Source organism: Furipterus horrens, unplaced genomic scaffold, assembly GCF_987537825.1.
Source record: "Furipterus horrens unplaced genomic scaffold, mFurHor1.1.pri manual_scaffold_13, whole genome shotgun sequence".
Lineage (NCBI taxonomy): Eukaryota > Metazoa > Chordata > Mammalia > Chiroptera > Furipteridae > Furipterus > Furipterus horrens.
The window spans coordinates 40,799,721-40,817,656 of NW_028327183.1; the positions used below are offsets into that span (position 1 = coordinate 40,799,721).

The window sequence follows — 17,936 nt, forward strand, 5'->3', positions numbered from 1 at the left end:
GGCGCAGTGAGGAAGCTCTTGCAGTTATCGAGATGATGACAGTTCAGAAAAGGGTGACCACCAGTGAGACACGGACGTATGTAGCATTCAGGTGGGGTGGACGGGACACAGCATCTGAGCTGTTCTGTCCCCGCTGGGGGAGGGAGCTTGGCTGGCTTCTGGCTCTAACCCCAGCCCACACAGTAGGTGCTCAGTACGGAGAGAATGGGGATAGGGGAGTTAGGATGATGCTCAGGCTTAAGAGTGAATGGATTGCAGGGGGCCCTGCATGAAGGATCTCTGGTTGGGGGTCCTAAGAGATCCAGCCCAAACCCTTGGATAGTTACACACGAAAATCTGGGGTCTGGGTCCCATCACCTTTAGTTCAGGGATGCAGCAGGCTAGTGGCTGGAATCCTATGGTCTGAGGAGCAGAGCCTGGCCACAGAGGCCAGCCCGTACCCCACCAGTGGGCACTACATATGTCTGGCCATCGGCAGCCCGAGAGGGTGAGAAGTCTGTCAGCTGCAGGTTGCTATCCCGGATTTGGTCGTAGTCCCACAGCTGGTAATGCCAACTCTTTCCCTGCTTGGAGAGAAGGTAGACCGCTCCCTGTGAGCCTTCCTCTGGCAGGGGTGGTGGTTGGCGGCTCATGCCGGGCACGGGGTGAAACAGGCCTGGCAGCTCAGGGTCCTCAGCATAGCCGAGGCTGGGCACACCCTGCACACCGAGCAGGACCCCTGTGTGGAGAGAGGCTGTGAGTGGGGGCCCAGCCCTGACGAGGTGCTGGCGCTCACTGAGTTTCCCCCACAGCCCTCCAGGGAAGGTGTTACCTAGTCCCCACATTAGAGAAGTCAGTGGGGCTGGCAGGCACACAGCGGGGCTGGGATTTGGAGCCAGGGTGTCTAGCTCCAGAGCTGCAGGCTTCCCCCTACAGCCTGTCAACACTGGGAGGTGGGGAGGTGACATTAAACAGAGTGAACATTGTCACCCAGTCCTCTCCAGCTGTCTAGGAGGGAGACGCTGGGAGTGGAGCCCTCAAGGCCAAAGCCAGGAGGAGGCTGAGCAGAGCCTTGATCCAGGCCACCTGATGCACACAGATCCACCCTTCTTCTAGGCAGGTAAAATGATGACAATGCTGGTCACAGCTAACACTGAGATGTGCAATGTGCCAGACACCACTGGCTCTGAGAGTTTGCCATGCTCTGCTGATGAGGCAGCCCTATGAGTTGTGTACTACTGTCACCTCGATTTCCAGATAGGCCCATGGAAGCCGAGAGTCTGAGCCTGGAAGTGACGGGACTGAGCTTGGAGTCCAGAATGTTTGATCCAAAAATCTGCGCTCTGAGCTCCTTTGTGGAAACACCAGTTGGCAGACACTGAGGCACCTGTTGCCTGCCAGGTCCCTGCTAAGTACAGTACCCTGTGCGGACAGGGATGGCCCAGTCCTTTTCTCTGCCTCGAGAGTACTGGGGACGTACCAGTGCAAGGGTGAAAACGTGAGAAGGGATGATGGGGGGCTCGGGAGATCCAGAGTGGAGGCACAGGGACTCAGGAGGGGGGACTCACCTGTGCTCACTGCCCAGTGGGCCTTGTGGCCCTTCTTCTGACATGGCTCGTGGTTGAAGTCTTCATCATAGCTGGGTCTTGGGTTAAGGCCAAAGCTGTGGAGTGGCCTTGGGACCCACCCTTCCCCACCCCACCCTGTTCCCTTCCTGCCCTGTGATACGGGATGAGCAGGGGATGTCCAGCGACAAGGTGCTGCAGTACACGGTCTCTGTTGAGACCGCCTAGGCCACCACGGAGCAGCTCCACTTGGCAGCTCAGTGCCTCCTCAGCCAGCCTGCCCATGTCAGCCACTGTGGGGACAGAGCAGATAGAGCAAGCGATCACTGTGTGCTTGGTACCATCTCAAGGGCTCGCTGGGGATCAATGTCTCTAATCCTTACTGTGACCATCACCTCTGTGAACAAATGCAGAAAAGGAAGCACAAAGAGGGCAAGCTGCTTGTCCAGGACCACACAGCAGGAGGTGGCAGAGTTGGGCTGGGAACCCAGGCAGCCTTGCTCCGGTCTACCTTGTAACACTGGGTGGAGGAAGGGCCTAAGGAATGGAACAAAGTCCTCCCGTGCACCTTGTCCCACCCAGGCCCTCCAGTCCATTCCTGGTGAAGAACGTCAGGCCTGTGACCCTTTTGCACCCAACTCACCAGAGAACATCTCTCCCTGAGCCGTGTAGCCTCTCTCCATGGCCATCTGCACAAGTCTCTCCAGGGGGATGCCACTGGGGGGCACCAGGAGAGTGCCTGCCATCCATAGGGCCACCAGCCCACACCTGGGAAAGACAAGCCCAGCCCCTCAACCCGAGTCCAGGGACCCCCTGCCTTGGGAGCTGGAGTGTGGGGAATAGGCTGGCTGCCCTGGGAGAGTTCCCTTCCCCTCTCCCAGGGTAGGGAGACACAATACCCTTTCATAGCAGAGAGGCTGGCCAAGTACTGAGGATAAGGGAGGGCAGGGAGAAATGTCCCCTGGGCTTCCAGGATTCGTTGCCAAAGTGGAGTTGGAGATGGTGGACCAGGTTCATTTGTTCTCTCACTTGCTCACTGATTCCAACTGTATGGCACATGCACCCAGGCCCCTGACTTGGTAAGCTCCCCTTCTCCTTCCACACCCTTAATTCTCCCTAGACTACTGGGATCAGATGAACCCATTCCTTCCACCCTCCTGAGTCAATCCCCGTTAAGCACAGCAAAGCCAAAGGCTTGGGACACATGGAATTCCCAACGGGTTGAGGTTCCATATCAGGGCACATACTGAGGGCCTTCTTGGATCAGGGAGGGCAGGTCTGCACAGAAGAGGATCCATTGCAAGTCGTTTCTGAAACTGAATCAGAGCCAAACTCAGGTCACACGAGAACCAGCTCCTGTGGTCCTCCCCTGAGGTCTGGCTGGGAGTAGTGAAGGGCGGGAGTACAGGCCCAGCAGTCCTGAGGCCTGAGCATGGCTCCTGGCTCAGTCACTGGCTTCCTTCACCCGTGACAGGGCACTTCCCTGCCCAGCCTGTTTTCCACTTGCTGCTCCCTATTCCTTTTCCTAGTAACTGAAGGGGCGAAGAGCAGAAGTGCAAAAGCTTTGCAACTAGGAGCCAGGGTGGTTAGAGAAAATTTCTCGGAAGAGTGTCTCTATACCCAAAGTCTGGTTTTCCTGACTCAAACCTGTTTCTCAGGCTGTTAAACAAGGTGAAAGTCCCTTAACTCAGCCTTGACTAAAACTAGATAACATGCTCCAGGCCTAGAGGTCACTTTGGTAATGAGCCCCACCCTCTGGCCACTCAAGAGTTGTGGTGATCCCAGTCAATTCCTCCCTGTCCAGGGCACAGGAGGGTCCAGGAGATGTGCGTAATTTCTATTCCAAGGCTAGTGAAAGGGCAAGGCAGGTGTGTGTTGGGGGGGTGCCCTCCTGATGGAGGGAGATGACATTACAGCATGGTAGTTAAAAGCATGGAGCTCCACTGCCAGAGTTCAAACTGGACTCTTCCTCTGTTAAGCACTGTGGCTAAGTGACTTCACTGCCATGAGCCTCAGTTTCCTCATCTGGAAAATGGGATAATAGTTCCTACCTCTGGGGGTCGCTGAGAGGACTAAATAAGTCCTTAAAAACATAGTGCCAGACACATTCTAGGCATGTAATAATGGGTGTTTTCATCTGCATTAAGTTTGTCTCACTATGGTTGGGGCACTTAGGGAAGATTATCAACTTGCCTAGAAAGCTGGAAGTTTTATGAGTCTGGACTAGTCCCTTCTTCCTCTTCCCCTCAGCCAGGGAGTTGTTAAATTGGGTTCCCCAGCCCAGCCAGGTGTAGGCCGCCCCCCCTTCCTGCTCAGGTCGCTGGGTGTGGCAGCTTCCTCCTCGGCCCCCAGACTGCAGTCTCACTACCTTCACCCCGCCGCCCGCCCGTAGTGGCCCAGCCGTGCAAAGCCCTCCCGTGTCGCCACAGCGACCACAGCAGTTGCCTTCCTTCACACGGCCCTCTACGCCCTGTCCACCTGTGAAACCCCGTGCTTGCCACGTCCCCCGTCCTGTGAAGAACAGATCTCCGTTTCACTCTGGGTCTCAGCGCAAGCTGCTTACTCTCATCACATAGCTTTGATGACTTGCTCCCTAGTATTCGGGGGTCCTACCCAGGCAGCCCCACTGATCCCCAGCCTGGGTTGGCCACTCCCCTCTGAGCTCCCTCATCACTCCCTCAGGCCAACTCTTCGCTGTCACCATCTGGTGGAGGGAAGGATATGTCTCTCTCACTGGACCAGGTGCTTACGAGGGCAGGATCTTGTTTGTGGCTGAAGCAGTCAGGCTGCTTGCCCTTGAGGAAATGGGAAACCCCAAGAGGACATGGAGGAAGCTATCTGGGGACAGGTGGTTTGGTAAGCCCCTGGGCGGGTCGGGTGGGGAACGCAAACCCTACCGGTCCTTGTGAAGCTTTAGGAGCCTTTTCGTGTCTTCTCCGCTCCCGAGGGATGCGCTGGCCTTCTCCAAGGCCGCTTTCAGAAGCTGGCTCTTCTCCAGGCCGAAGACATGAGGGGGAGCAGCACCCAGGGCAGGGGGTGGGGGTGGCAATGGCGGTGGGGGCGGAATAAGGGCCTGGAGACTTGAGGGAGAGGGTGGAAAGGCTAAGTGCGGGAGATGTGGGGGTAGGGGAGGAGGTGGAATGATGGGGGCCTGGGGTGAAGGGTTTCTTGGAGGCGGTGGGGGCTCTAGGAGAGAAGAGCATGAAGGAATCGTTTTGGAGTCCATGGCATGGGCTGGAAGGATGGGAGAGAGATTCTCTAAAGTGGGTTGGTCTCAGGGACTGGAGATTTTGAAGGTTCTAGGGCAGAGTTCTGGAATTGGGGCACTGAGCAATGGGATTGAAAGCACGGGGACTAAAATTTGGAACCATAGAAGCAAGAATAGGGGATGACTCCAAATAAAGTTGGTCTCTGAGGGTTAACAGGGCGGTGTCCTTTAATCCGGAACCAGATTTGTGGCATGCGGTTGGGTTGCAAGGCTGAAAGAGGGAAATGCAGTAGGAGTTAATTTATTATCTGGTGCTAGACTTGGAAACTTGGAGGTCAGTTTTGGGCTACGACGGCTCAGACCTGGGGTGAGGCACTAAGGGTGGGATTTAGAGGCCCAAGGCTAAAGACCAAGTAATAATCTAGGCTTTGTCCCCCTCCCTCCATCTCCCCAAACCCGCGTTTGGAACCTTCGAGCTGACCTTTGAATCAGAGGTCAAGAGGTCAAAAGGACACCTGGCAGGAAAAATGGCCTAGTTGTGAAGATACTGGAATCAGGGTGCAACAGGAAAAGTCTGTGGGATAAGAATGGCTCAGTGACAGAAGGCCGCCGCAATCCGAGATACCGCTTAGATAGGGTATGTACTGTAATCGGAAAGTAAAACGCACCTCCCCTTCCCGCAAAATGGCCACCGCAGCACACAACCTTTCCCATATCACATGGTAGGACTCGCATGCGTTCCCGCCCCTTTAACGATCACGTGACAGAGAACACGGCGGGGCGGAGGAGAGGTGGGGTTTACAAAGGGCTGCCTCCGGAAAAGACTGCAGCACGAAAGGCGCAGTCGGTCTTCACTGATTGGTCCGGGGTTCTTCTCCAGAGGCGGGAACCTAAGTGCCCTCTTGATTGGCAAAGTCTCGGTCGAGATTGATTGGTAAGATCTGTCCCGAGACTTGATTGGCAAGGTCGGGTGAGACTTACTCTTATTGGTCAAGCTACCAAGTTACCGCGCGGGGATTGGCTTGAAGAACAATAAAGGCGGGGCCAGGAGAGGACGCTTCCTGCTTGGCGTTCAGAAACGCGGAGGGCGTCAGTTGCTAGACCCGTATCTCTGTTCGTGAGTAAAAGCGGGCCTAGGCGGCCAAAGCGTTGGGTGGGCAGAGCGCTTGGCGCCCGAGTTTTCCTCCGCCTCGTGTGGGGAAACCTTTACCGCTGAGGGTAGCCAGGGTTTCACAAGTCGTCCCTCAGATCTGAGTGCTGGCACTTACATCCGGGTTCTTTTTCCTGGCTGCCCTGTGAGCACATGGGCCAATGAGAATCACCACTCAGCACGCTCCGCCTATTAAGTCGCTCAGAGCATCCTGGGAATCGTAGTAAACCTCTTTTGAGATGTCCCTCACCACGCTGTAGTAGTGACCTGCGTTCGCTTTGTTTTCCAAACTGGACTCCTCTTTCCTCTTCTCCGTCTTACGTGACTTCCTCCTGGAAGAAAGATCCCCGAGTAACCCGTTAAGCCCGCGGTCGGACAAAGGATTTTAAGAAACCCACAGTTGAAGTTAACCTTTTTCCTTCTTTCAGCCCTATCGCGGCATCTCGCTACATGGCAGTTCCCGAGGCCCGCCCCAACCATACTATTTATATCAACAACCTCAATGAGAAGATCAAGAAGGATGGTGAGTTCTCGGGGAATCCAGACTCCAGGCTGTCTCTAGGAGCCGGCCCCCTCGTTTATCCCCAGCATCTGCTTTCCTTCCTTAGCCATTTCTTCTAGGCAAAATATTAGAGTTAACTCCTAGGTTTTGCACGTGTTGCTTTCTCTGGCATTAACGCTCCCTCAGTTCATCTTTACACTCTGTCCATTAACCCGGTCACTGTTGCTCATCCTTGAAGGTTTCAGCTCACAGCACTCCTCTTCCAGGAGGCCTTCCCCATCTGCTTTCCCCTCAGGAGGTGCCCGTCTGATTTCCATAGGCCTTACCCCCACCCCCACAAAGTCTGATGGGCCTGTCTCTCCACTGGCCTGTGAGGGCAAGAACTGGGACTGGCTTGGTCAGTGTCGTGTTTTTAATGATTAGCCCATAAAGACAATGTTTCATTTCAAAATTTTCACAACAACCCTGCAGGAAGTAGGTATTGTTTCCATTTCTCAGATCAGAACACTGAGATTCTGTGGTGATGTGACTTGCCCAGGGTCACACAGCAGAGGAAAGTGGTTGAGGTCATCAGTGCTTAATTCTGCTGAGAAGGAGATTCTTTTTGTTTTTTAAAGATTTTATTTACTTTACTTTTAGGGAGAGGGGAAGGGGAGGGAGAAAGAGAGGGAGAGAAACATCAGTGTGTGGTTGCCTCTGTGTGCCCCCAACTGGGGACCTGGTCTGCAACCCGGGCATGTGCCCTGACTGGGAATCGAACCTGTGACCCTTTGGTTTGCAGGTTTGCGTGTGATCCACTGAGCCACACCAGCCAGGGCCGGGAACCCAGTTCTTAACATAGACGTATTTTTACATTTCCTTCAAGTTGTCACCTTTATTGAACCTTATTTACTATATTTAAGAACTGGGCAAAATCATAATAACTTCTTTGCATGGATGTTTTAGGAATTAAACTAGCTAAGCCTCCATGTGGTGCTTTTTTATGACACCCAGCAATTAGGGCTGGATAAATGATAGGTCTGATTATCACCTCAAGAAAATTGTGGGAGCCCTAGCTGGTGTGGCTCAGTATATTGAGCACTGGCCTGAGAACCAAAGGGTCTCTGGTTCGATTCCCAGTCAGTGCGTATGCCTGGGTTGCAGGTCAGGTCTCCAGTTGGGGGTGTGCAAAAGGCAACCACACATTGATGTTTTTCTTTCTCTCTTTCTCCCTCCCTTCCCCCCTTGTCTAAAAATAAATAAACAAAATTTTAAAAAGAAAAAAAGGAAAATTGTGGGAAAAACCAAAGAAGCTTGTTGGGTTAAGTTTGAAGTTACTGATAAATTTGCTGTTGAAAACAAAATAAACTATGTAAATTGCCCATGTGCTTTCAGAGCGTTGTGCTCTGGCAGTACGTTTTGGTGCTAGGGGCACACTAGTGACTGGGACAGTTCTGGTCCTGCCTTCATGGAGCCACAAGTCCAGTGGGGATGAGAAACCTGCTAGGAGACAGTGATAACCCAGAGTAACCAGGGGAAGCACAGGGCTGAGATTGGGGACTAAGAAAGGGGGATTCATTGAGTGTCACAGAAAAGGAGATGTTCTGGAAAAGTTCTCCAGGTAGAGGAATCAGTACGGTTGAATCTTGAACAACATGGGGTAGGAGTGTCAGCTACCCGTGGAGTAGAAAACCCACATATAACTTAGGTTGGCCCTCCATATAATATACATAGATTTTCAACCACAGATTGAAAACAGTATTCATGTTACAGTGAGGGAGAAGAGTGTTCCTAACCTGGACTAGCATATGCAAATGTCTAGGGCAGCAGTTTTTCAACTGGTGTGCTGCAAGAATTTTTAAAACATGCAATGCCTGACAATTTAGTCAGGGGCACGATCTCTCTTTCTATAGATTGTCAAAGAAAAAAATGATAACAGTCAACACAATAATAGCCATCTGGTGTGAATGAATCAAAATTATTATTTTTTGTTTGTGTCAGATTGGCAAAAAATGTATTTTTTTGTGTGCTACCAAATTTTAGTAATTAGTTTATGTGTGCCATGAGGTAAAAAATGGTTGAAGATCCCTAGTCTAGGGACAGAAGCGCCCTGGATATTCTGGAAACTACCAGCAATTGTGTGTGTGCCTGAAGCCTGCTACTGGCCTGTGACTTACAGAGAAGATGCCAGTGAGCAGTGCACTGATGGCTCCTGGGGCCTGTGGGCAGGGTGAGGTGTCGGACTTTGTCTTGAGAGCATGGGGAGCCAGGCAAGGAACTTGGTTGTGAAAGGTCTTCCCAGCAGTGGAGGAGGAGTGGGCAAGATGGGTGTATGCAGAGAGGCCTAGAGTCCAGGGAAACGACTGAGGCCAAGACTGGGTTCATGGAGATGGAGGATGGAAACAAAACCCTGAAATGTCATCAAATTTTTTTGGTTGATTCAAAACACTTTTGCCCCCCCGCCCCCCACATATGTTCTTCCCTCCCCTAGTATCTTTTTCACCAAGCATCTTCAGCTCAGGTACCCCGTTCCGGCAGTCGAGTAAGTTAGTTTGCTAGTGAGGTGTGGTGCTACAGGTTCTCGATGCACTTGGGTCCCAGTCCTGGCTCTACAGGGTCTTCCTGGAGCTCTTGGGACACTCCTGGGTCCGTGACAAATTCTCTGAAAGCCTGATTACATGTTAGCCAAATTGGGACAGTTAAAAGCTGCTAACTCATGGGGTGCTTGTGAGAATTTAGTGACTGTTTTTTCATAAAAGCAAGGTTTTATTTTCTTTAAATCTGGAGTTTTTGCTTGCTAAAAAGAGACAACAGGCCCAAAATGAAGTCTTTTGTGACTTTTTCTCCCATAAAACAATGGTACCTTTATTCACGCAAATGTTTTTGGAGAAGTTTGTGTGCTGCAGTCTGAGCCGGCCATGGAGATGCCGCAGTGAGCACATGCTTCTCTTCAGAAAGAGAGCTAGACAGCAGGTGGGCGAAGACGATGGCAGCAGGTGGGAAGTGCCTGGAAGGAAAGCAAGTCGGGTTTGAGGAGGGGAGTGACGGGAGGGCCGTTTTTTTAGGTGGGGTGTGTTTAGGGAAGGCCTTTGAGACCTGGGTGCCTAGAAGGAGGCAGCTGTGTACGTGTTAGGAGAAAGGTGCTGCTGCTAGAGCGCATGGCCGGCGCACAGGTCCCAAGGCGTAATTGGTGTGATGGGCTAGGGAAGGGTTAGGAGCTAGTGCGGCTGAAGATCCGGGAGCGAGGTGCAGTACGGGGAGAGGTGAGGTTGGAGGAGCTGGCTAAAGCCACCGGCACAGGCCCAGTCCCGGTGCTGCAAGGAAAAGAAGTGCTCGCATTTGTAATATGCCCTTTGTATGTGTGACTTGTGTGCCCCCTGCAGAGCTGAAGAAGTCCCTGTATGCCATCTTCTCCCAGTTTGGCCAGATTCTGGATATCCTGGTGTCACGGAGCCTGAAGATGAGGGGCCAGGCCTTTGTCATCTTTAAGGAAGTCAGCAGCGCCACCAATGCCCTGCGCTCCATGCAGGGTTTCCCCTTCTACGACAAGCCCATGGTGAGCGCAGTGGGTGTGGAGGGTGTGTGCGTGCGCTTGTGTGTGAGCAGCCGCAGGAGACTGGGAGGGCCTGTACCCCCGTTACCTGTAGCCCAGTCCCATAAGGATAGGAGTTTCTCTTGCCGTTCCTTAGCATTTACTGTTCACTGTACTGGCATGTGGGGACACACAGTGACTAAGGGAGCCTCCAGCGCTGCATCTCAGACCCACAGCACTGGTGAGAGCTCGGGCGGCGGGGGTTATGCCTGGGATGGGGAAGTGCACAGAGCTAGGCGAGCTTAGTGGGGGCACCTCACCCAGGCTGGGGGTTCAGGGAAGGCTTGTGGATGAGGTGAGACTTGAAGGAGAAGAGTTAGCTGGGGGAGGAGAGGGAAAAAGAGTGTTGGGCTGAGGGTCTGTGTGGACTAAGGCCCAGAGGTAACCAAGGGCATATGTAATTAAGGAAATGAGTCAAGTTCATTTGGCTGGAGTGAAGGGCCGGCGGGAGTTGGTGGTGAGGACATGGCCTGGAGATCATGTCCAAAATCAGGCTGAGGGGCTAGAGTTTGTCCTGAAAGTGGACTTGACTCCGAGGGTTCTGCAGAGCTGTGGAACGGTTTAGGGAGATGTCTGGATAGAGTGGATTGCAGGAGGGAATTTAGGGTCCACCTTTGAAGGAGAGGCTGGGTCAGGCTCTGAGGTGGGAGGGGTTGGGCCGTGACTTAGGGCTGAAGCTGTGGAATGGGTGAAAGGGGGTGAGTTGCAGATGTTTGTTCACAAGGCCAGTGGACAGCCAAGGGGGCTGTTGTCTTGGAGGTAAGGAGTGACGCGAAGTCCCTGCCCTGAGTTGTAGTTCCTGTCACGTCACTGGCAGACGTCTCTGGTTCTTCAGGCCTTTTCCCTTCTTTCTAAATGGATTTTGAAATGTGCCTCCCTGAACCAGTTTCCTTGGGAAGGTGACAGCAAGTATCAGTGCCTGCAGGTCTCAGGCAGGTGACCTCGGTGGGGAGGTGGGCCATGGGGATGCGTGGGGCCCTGGGGCAGCGGAGCAGCCTGAAGCCCTCACATCCCCGTTGCTGTGACTCCTCTCTGTTCCCGCCTCTGGGTCTGTGGGCCCAGATTTGCCACATATTCCAGATACCTTTCTGGAGTCTCTAGGAATTAGCTCTTGAGGTTTAAGAATGATAATTAAAAAAACATATTTTATTTATTTTTAGAGAGAGGGGAAGGGAAGGAGGAAGACAGGGAGAGAAACATTGATGTGAAAGGAAACATCTCCCATGCACCCAACTGGGGGCTTGGCCCACAACCCAGGCCTGTGCCCTGACCAGGAATCGCACTGGCAGCCTTTTGCTTTGTGGGATAGCTCCCAGGCGACTGAGTCATACTGGTCAGGGCTAATAAACCATAAATCTTTTTGTGTTGACCGTCCCCCACTTTTCTTCCTAAGTCACTGCTTGGACCATATGAAACGCTTAGGCATGTGTGGGTTGAATTTTGTTAGGGAATCTTGTCAACTCTAATTTCAAAACACCCACCAGCTGCCTATTTCTCACCCCTTCCCTGCCACTGACTGGGTCCCCGCCACCACCATTTCTTGTCAGCACTGTGGCAGGGGCCTGCCCGCTGGTCTCCCTGCTTCAAACTGTGTTCCCCACTGGTTGTTTGTTCTCCTTGTGAAACACTCCCTGGCTTTCTCAGGAAACGACCAAGTCCTCCCCATGGTCTTCAGGGTCCTTGTTGCTCTGTGACCTTATCTTTTTTCCTCATCCATGTTGCCCTCCTTGCAATTGCTTGAGTACCCCGCGCACACTTCAGCTCTTTGATGGCTGTTCCCTTGGCTGGAACGCTCTTTCCTGGGTGTCTGCAAGGCTTCCTCTCTCCCACCATCTGTCTCTACACCAATGTCACCTCACTGAGGCCTTTCCTGGACACCCTCTCTGAAAATTTCAGTACTTAAAACTTCTCCAGTTCGCTTCTTAATCTTCTCTTCTCTTCCTCACTGAAGAAGCTCCACAAGGGCCGGGTTTTTAGAGGTTCCAGAAACGGCTGAGTGAATGAGATTTAGCTTTGGGGACTGACTAGAAACCCCCTGTAGAGTGCTCTTGTCCTGGCTTGTTGCCTGGGACTTCCACCTTTGGCCTGATGCTCAGGACTGACCCATCTTCCCTTCAGAATTTTAACAGCCCACTAACTGAGTGCTGACTGCATGTCAGGTACTGTTCAGAGCACTTTATCTAATGTGGTCCTCATTGTCATTCTTTGAAGTGGGAAATACAACACCCCATTTTATAGATGTTGAAGCCCTGTGATTTCTTTTAACTCCTTGAGCCCCTCCTAAGGTCTGCTTTTGCAGCTAGGCAGTTGGCTCTGAAATCTACTCTTAACGCTTTGGCTCTGTTGGCAGCGCATCCAGTACGCCAAGACCGACTCAGATATCATTGCCAAGATGAAGGGCACCTTTGTGGAGCGGGACCGTAAGCGGGAGAAGAGGAAGCCCAAGAGCCAGGAGACCCCAGCTGCCAAGAAAGCTGTGCAGGGTGGGGGAGCCGCCACTGTGGTGGGGGCCGTCCCAGGGCCTGTCCCGGTAAGCTGGGGCCCTGTCATCACTGGGCCCTTCTCTTCTATGAGGCCTGGCTGTGGGGTAGGGTGGGGAGGGGTCGCCACCTCGGGATTCAAACATTGTGTGCTTGTCTCTGGGTGATGGTGTGTCCATTCAGAAATACCTGTCCCTGCCTGCCAGACTCTTTCTTAGGATCTATCTTTCTCTGTCTCAGTCTCTTGGTTTCTCTTTCGGCCTTGATGTAGGCGCTCTTTGTAGAAAATTCAACAGTTTGAACTAATCATTGAATTTAATTTATTAGCAAGGTTGCTAGGTATAAGGTCAATATGGAGAAAAATAAGTTTTATTTCTCTATGTTAGCCACACACAAGTAGACTTCAAACTGAAAAATAGCTCTGAAGAGTCATCCAATGAAAGGTGTGTCCACCCCCGCACACACACTCTGAAACTACAGAACGCTGCTGAGAGAAATTAGAGATGGTCTCAGCAGATGGCCTGAGAAACTCCGCACTGCTCAGATGTCAGTTCTTTCCAGATTGATCTAAAAGTCAACACAATTCCAGTCAGAACCCCAACAGGAATTTGGGGGGGCACTGACATCCTGATTCTCAATGTCTGTGGAAAGACAAAACAAAGTAGGTGAGGGGAATAAAGCTGGGGGGCCTGCTACAGTGGTCAGGATGGCGTGGTGTTAGCATAAGGGTGGGAAGATGGGCCAGCGGGACAGAACAGTCCAGACCCTGATACACACATGTGGTTACTCAGCATACGATGAAGCTAACACTGCAGTCCAGTGGTGAAAGGGCTTTTTTCCCTAGCAAATGTTGCTGGACCAGTTGGATATCTGTAAGAAAAAATGAGCTCTACCTCAACTAGATATAAGTTAATTTTGAGATGAATCTATTCATAGACCTGAACGTGACAGCTGAAACAAAGGTTCTAGAAGAAAACATGAAAACGTCCTCACGACCTCGGTGAGGGCATGAAGAGTAGGGGTATTCTGTAAACAGGATTTAGAAGCATGTAATACAAAGGGAGAAGATGGATGACGTGTCCCCACTCTAGCCTCCGCGTCTCCATGGATCACACTGAATTACCATACGGGCAGAGGCCAGCTCACACTTCAGCCTCAGGAATGGTGTCTGGGTCACTGTCCAGCTTCCCCACTCTTACCTCTTGGCACCCAGCTGTGACCGTTCAGGTGTGATTCCGGCTCCAGCATCCCCGCCCCCTCGGTGTGCGTGCCGTGTGCTGTCGGGCTGCCTCCTTTCTTCCCCTCGCCGCTCCTCTCAGTCCTCTCTGCGCCCGCCTTGACCACCCTGTCTGCCTCTGCCTCCCGTTGTTTCTTGTTCTTCTCTGTAGGTCTCTGGATCCGTTTTTGTTTGTCCCTTAAAATTTACTTTTAGAAGCAAAAGTACAGTGTTCCCATCATAGTTTTTCCAACTCTTTTAATTAGCAATTGTTAGTAATTTGAAATGTTCTAGTTTTTTCCTCACTCATATCAATAAACAAAGCTAGGTTACACTGGCTACTTTTTATATATTGAAAGAAATCTTTCTCTTACCTTTATGAGTTGATGTCCGCCTTGACTCCGGGTCTGTTCTGCTCCCTCTGCTTCTCGTTGTCCTTTGTCTGGGCCTCTCCCCGTGTCTCACACCTGGGTTTCCTCTGATAACCTTTCCCCCTCTGTGCTCCTAGCGACTCTGAAAGCACATTTCCTCCCACCTGCCAGCAGCCCCACTCAGTTCAGCCCTCCCTCTCCGCAGGGCATGCCGCCGATGACTCAGGCGCCCCGCATCATGCACCACATGCCGGGCCAGCCTCCCTACATGCCGCCCCCTGGCATGATCCCACCTCCAGGCCTCGCACCCGGCCAGATCCCCCCGGGGGCCATGCCCCCACAGCAGCTTATGCCGGGCCAGATGCCACCTGCTCAGCCTGTAAGTGTCTAGTCCCCCTGGGGTCTCATATAAGTAGTCGGAACGTGGGAATCGAAGGGGATTCGTCGGGGCACTGTTTTAGGTTAGGTGGTCTGGGAAGACCTTCCTGAGGTGGTGAGGCCCTGGGGCAGCAAGGGATTGGCATGTTTGTTGGAGGAGCTTTGGAAGGTCAGGGTGAAGCTGGACCAGAGGCCAGCACTAGGTTCATAATGCAGTGATCTGCCAAGCGCCCGCTCCTGGGTATAGCTGTGCTCTCGTGTGGCTCACGGCCCAGAGGGGGCACAGCAGGGTAGTGCAGGCAGCAGCGTAGGGTGAAGGGCTAGAAAGGATTCAAGCAGGTTGGGGGGTAGAACGGGAAGGCAGCAGATCACCCTCTAGACTCAAGGGCTCCCGTCTCTTCCCCACAGCTTTCTGAAAACCCACCAAATCACATCTTGTTCCTCACCAACCTGCCGGAGGAGACCAATGAACTCATGCTGTCCATGCTTTTCAACCAGTAAGTTGCTGGCCAGGGGCCAGAGGGAGATGGCTAGGAGGTGGCCCCGTGGGGAAAGGCCTCAGAGTTCTGTTGGTGGAGCCCTGTGCCTGCTTAGCCTTTGCAGGCAGCGGAGGCTGAGGCCAGAGCCCACGGCCCATGGGGTGTGGTGGTGATGAGGCTGGGGGTCACTCGTGGCTAGGGTGTGTGTACCGTCCTCCACCCGCATGAGGGTTGGGGTGGAGAGGCTCTGGGCCTCATCTTTCTGGTCTGTAGGAAGCAAAAGACGTGTAAAAGAAGAGCATGACCTCATTGAACACTGGCCAGACTGGCAAAGGTCAGCACACTGAAGCAGCCAGTGTGGGAGAGGGCTGCCGGCATGTGGACTGTGGTCATCGTGCGGGGTGACCGTTCGCTGCTTAGTGAGGTTCGGGGCTGCGCCTTCCGCTGCTGGCTTTGCTTCTGATTGTATACCCTAAAGAAATATATTTTTGGTATACAAAATATGTTTATTGGATGGCTGCCCACTCACTTGATTCAGGTGCTTTAGTGCTGCTTCCTGCTGAAGGAGCAGCCTCTGTCAGCCTTGCTGTTCCTCCTGTAGGCCGACAGGACAGTGGAGCAGCCACCACGCAAAACTACTCTCTGCATGGCTGACAACGGTGGTCAGTTTTACAGCATCCTGGGCATTTCACACCCATGAAGTAGGACCCTGGGCTCTGCACTAGGTGCTTCTTGTGTTTCCTCTCCTCTGGAGAGGGATGAAGGAGGAGGTCCTTAGTGAGTGGCATGTTGTCATGGGGATGTCGTTAATTACCCGAAAGACCCTAAAAAATATTCTTAACATGAGCCCCAAATCTAGATGGGACTTTCCTCCCAGTAGTCATGGTGGGGAGTTAGTCTGGGCCAAGGGAGAGGTCAAAGGTGATGCTCACCGCTGTATCTGTGCTACAGTTAGAAGGAACAGAGAGTGTCTTGGGTGTGGTATAGTGCTGAGTGGAAATGTTGAGAAACTGGATAAAACAAAAATACGAGGTCTGTCCAGAAAGTGTCCAGCCATGTGCTATGAAAAATACATTTATTGAAGAAGATATAACATTGTCTATAGGCCAGTGACACCTCAGTCCTCTTCAAGGTAGGCACTTTGGGACCTCACACAGTTTTCTCAATTGCCATCAACTGTCCTGTCGTATTTTCCTGAATCTCATTGACAGTCTCAAATCTTCCCTTTCAAAGGTGATTTTAGTTTTGGGAAAAGCCAGAAGTCGCAGGGCGCCAAATCTGGGCTGTGGTGGGGCTGAGTCGCCTGGGTGATTTGGTGTTTTGCTGAAAAACTGCACGAGACGTGATGCCTGAGCCGGCGCATTGTAGTGACGAAACACCAACCACGAGTTGCCCATAGGTGTGGCCTCCTGAGTCATCTGAATAGTGTCCGCAGATGCAGATTTGCTGCTCTGCTCACTCAGTGGTTTTGAATGCCACGGCCACACAGCACACATGCTCACTCAACAGCGTCTGCCGCCCCCACTGACTAGTACAGTGAGGTTGTCAGTGTTCATGCATGTGCATTCCAGTCCACTCTCCTTGGCTCCCAGGTTACATCAATGTCGGGCAAACTGTTTTTGTTGTATTAACAATGGTTGGACTTTTTCCAGACAGACCTTGTAATACCACATGTTTACCGTGTCCACAGAACAAAATATACTTTGTAAGAATGCGGATGGAAAAAACAGATACCCAGTCAAGGAGAGGATGGTTGCCTAATGATTAGGGAAGGTAGTAGGGGATGAGAAGAGAGAAAAGAAACTGCAGATCCTGCAAGTCAGGGTAGTGGTTATTTCTGGAGCAGAGGTAGGTGGGTTATGATTGGGGGAAGTAGGTGGTAGGAGGGCAGTGTTTGGTAGCTTTATCTAGGTTATGGTTGTGTGGGTGTTTGTGTTAAAGTTTCTCATTAAGTGGTATGTTCACATTGTATGTACTTGTTAATATATTAAGATTTCTCAACTTGGCAGTATATACATTTTGGGCCAGGTGATTCTTTGTTATTAGGATTGTCCTCCGCATTGTAGGATGTTTAGCAAACATCTTGGTCTCTTGTCTACCAGATGCCAAAATGTTAGGGGGAAATGCTTACTCTAGATCCCCGATGTCTCTCCCCTTCTCTCAGGTTCCCTGGCTTCAAGGAGGTCCGGCTGGTCCCAGGGCGGCACGACATCGCCTTTGTGGAGTTTGACAATGAGGTTCAAGCAGGCGCTGCTCGTGATGCCCTGCAGGGCTTCAAGATCACCCAGAACAATGCCATGAAGATCTCTTTTGCCAAGAAGTAACGCCTTTTCCCCATACCTCCCCCTACCCCGCTTTGGGGCCTCCCTTCTTTCCCTTGGCTTGGCCCCCTGAAGGTAAGTCCCCCTTGGGGGCCTTCTTGGAGCCTTGTGTGTGAGTGAGTGGTCACACAGCATTGTACCCAGAGTCTGTCCCCAGACATTGCACCTGGCGCTGTTAGGTTGGAATTAAAGTGATTTTTTGATGTTTGATTTTCTACACCATTTGTTGTTTGTATTTTCTTATCCTCTATGGCTCCTTTTTCTGCATATCAGAATATCCTGCGTTTTTGAACCTCTCAATGTTGGAGAAACAATATGTAGCAATATTGTCCAAGCTGAAGTCATCTTTACTGCTTTGGCAGATTTCTATTTTCTCTCAATCAGAATTCAGTGTAGCAAAGTGAAATCCAGGCTGCCTTGTACAGTTGGGCAGGTTCTCTACTGCGCAAGGATGCCACCTTGAATGACACACCATTCACTTTGTAGACTTGAATGCTTATTCCAATAATTTTCTAACAGAGAGTGTTAAGGAAGAGGTTTTTCTTTGCTTTTCTAATCTTCAAAAAAGTGCCTTCTGTTATAGCAGCAGTCCCATAGCAACCATTCTAGGTACTTCGGGGAGAAAGAACGGAATTGGGTGCTCATGAAATCATTAGAAGGATAGTAGGAATGGCAGTCTGAATTTGAGACAGTTGAGTTCAGGTTTGTAACCCCTG

The 17,936-nt window shown here is 51.8% G+C and overlaps 2 protein-coding genes across 3 annotated transcripts; one reads left to right on the forward strand and one right to left on the reverse strand.

Moving 5' to 3' along the window:
* Positions 1–35: 35 nt before the first annotated feature.
* On the reverse strand, positions 36–5,414 carry ACTMAP (actin maturation protease). The gene is made up of 7 exons (XM_090259782.1): positions 5,234–5,414; positions 4,442–5,023; positions 2,792–2,860; positions 2,188–2,312; positions 1,708–1,837; positions 1,548–1,618; positions 36–718 (listed from the first exon to the last, which is right to left on the reverse strand). The coding sequence occupies exons 2-7, from the start codon at positions 4,768–4,770 to the stop codon at positions 396–398; spliced, it is 1,047 nt and encodes a 348-aa protein (XP_090115908.1). The 5' UTR covers positions 4,771–5,023; positions 5,234–5,414; the 3' UTR covers positions 36–395.
* On the forward strand, positions 4,775–17,437 carry SNRPA (small nuclear ribonucleoprotein polypeptide A). Of its 2 annotated transcripts, none has more exons than XM_090259785.1 (7): positions 4,775–5,389; positions 6,331–6,425; positions 9,767–9,939; positions 12,326–12,505; positions 14,248–14,421; positions 14,829–14,917; positions 17,064–17,437. In XM_090259785.1, the coding sequence occupies exons 2-7, from the start codon at positions 6,353–6,355 to the stop codon at positions 17,221–17,223; spliced, it is 849 nt and encodes a 282-aa protein (XP_090115911.1). In that variant the 5' UTR covers positions 4,775–5,389; positions 6,331–6,352; the 3' UTR covers positions 17,224–17,437. The 2 variants fall into 2 exon arrangements, with proteins under 2 accessions (XP_090115911.1, XP_090115910.1); XM_090259784.1 differs by lacking the exon at positions 4,775–5,389 and adding an exon at positions 5,783–5,869.
* The last annotated feature ends 499 nt before the right edge of the window (positions 17,438–17,936 follow it).

Bases quoted from the DNA above. Each gene is read 5' to 3' on its own strand.
- SNRPA (XM_090259785.1), top strand. From the start codon at position 6,353: ATGGCAGTTCCCGAGGCCCGCCCCAACCATACTATTTATATCAACAAC. The intron at 12,506-14,247 runs GTAAGCTGGGGC...CCCTCTCCGCAG, and splicing joins CCGTCCCAGGGCCTGTCCCG to GGCATGCCGCCGATGACTCA. The intron at 14,422-14,828 runs GTAAGTGTCTAG...TCTTCCCCACAG, and splicing joins AGATGCCACCTGCTCAGCCT to CTTTCTGAAAACCCACCAAA.
- ACTMAP (XM_090259782.1), bottom strand. From the start codon at position 4,770: ATGGACTCCAAAACGATTCCTTCATGCTCTTCTCTCCTAGAGCCCCCA. The intron at 1,838-2,187 runs GTGAGTTGGGTG...CTGTCCCCACAG, and splicing joins TCAGGGAGAGATGTTCTCTG to TGGCTGACATGGGCAGGCTG. The intron at 1,619-1,707 runs GTATCACAGGGC...CCCAAGACCCAG, and splicing joins GGACATCCCCTGCTCATCCC to CTATGATGAAGACTTCAACC.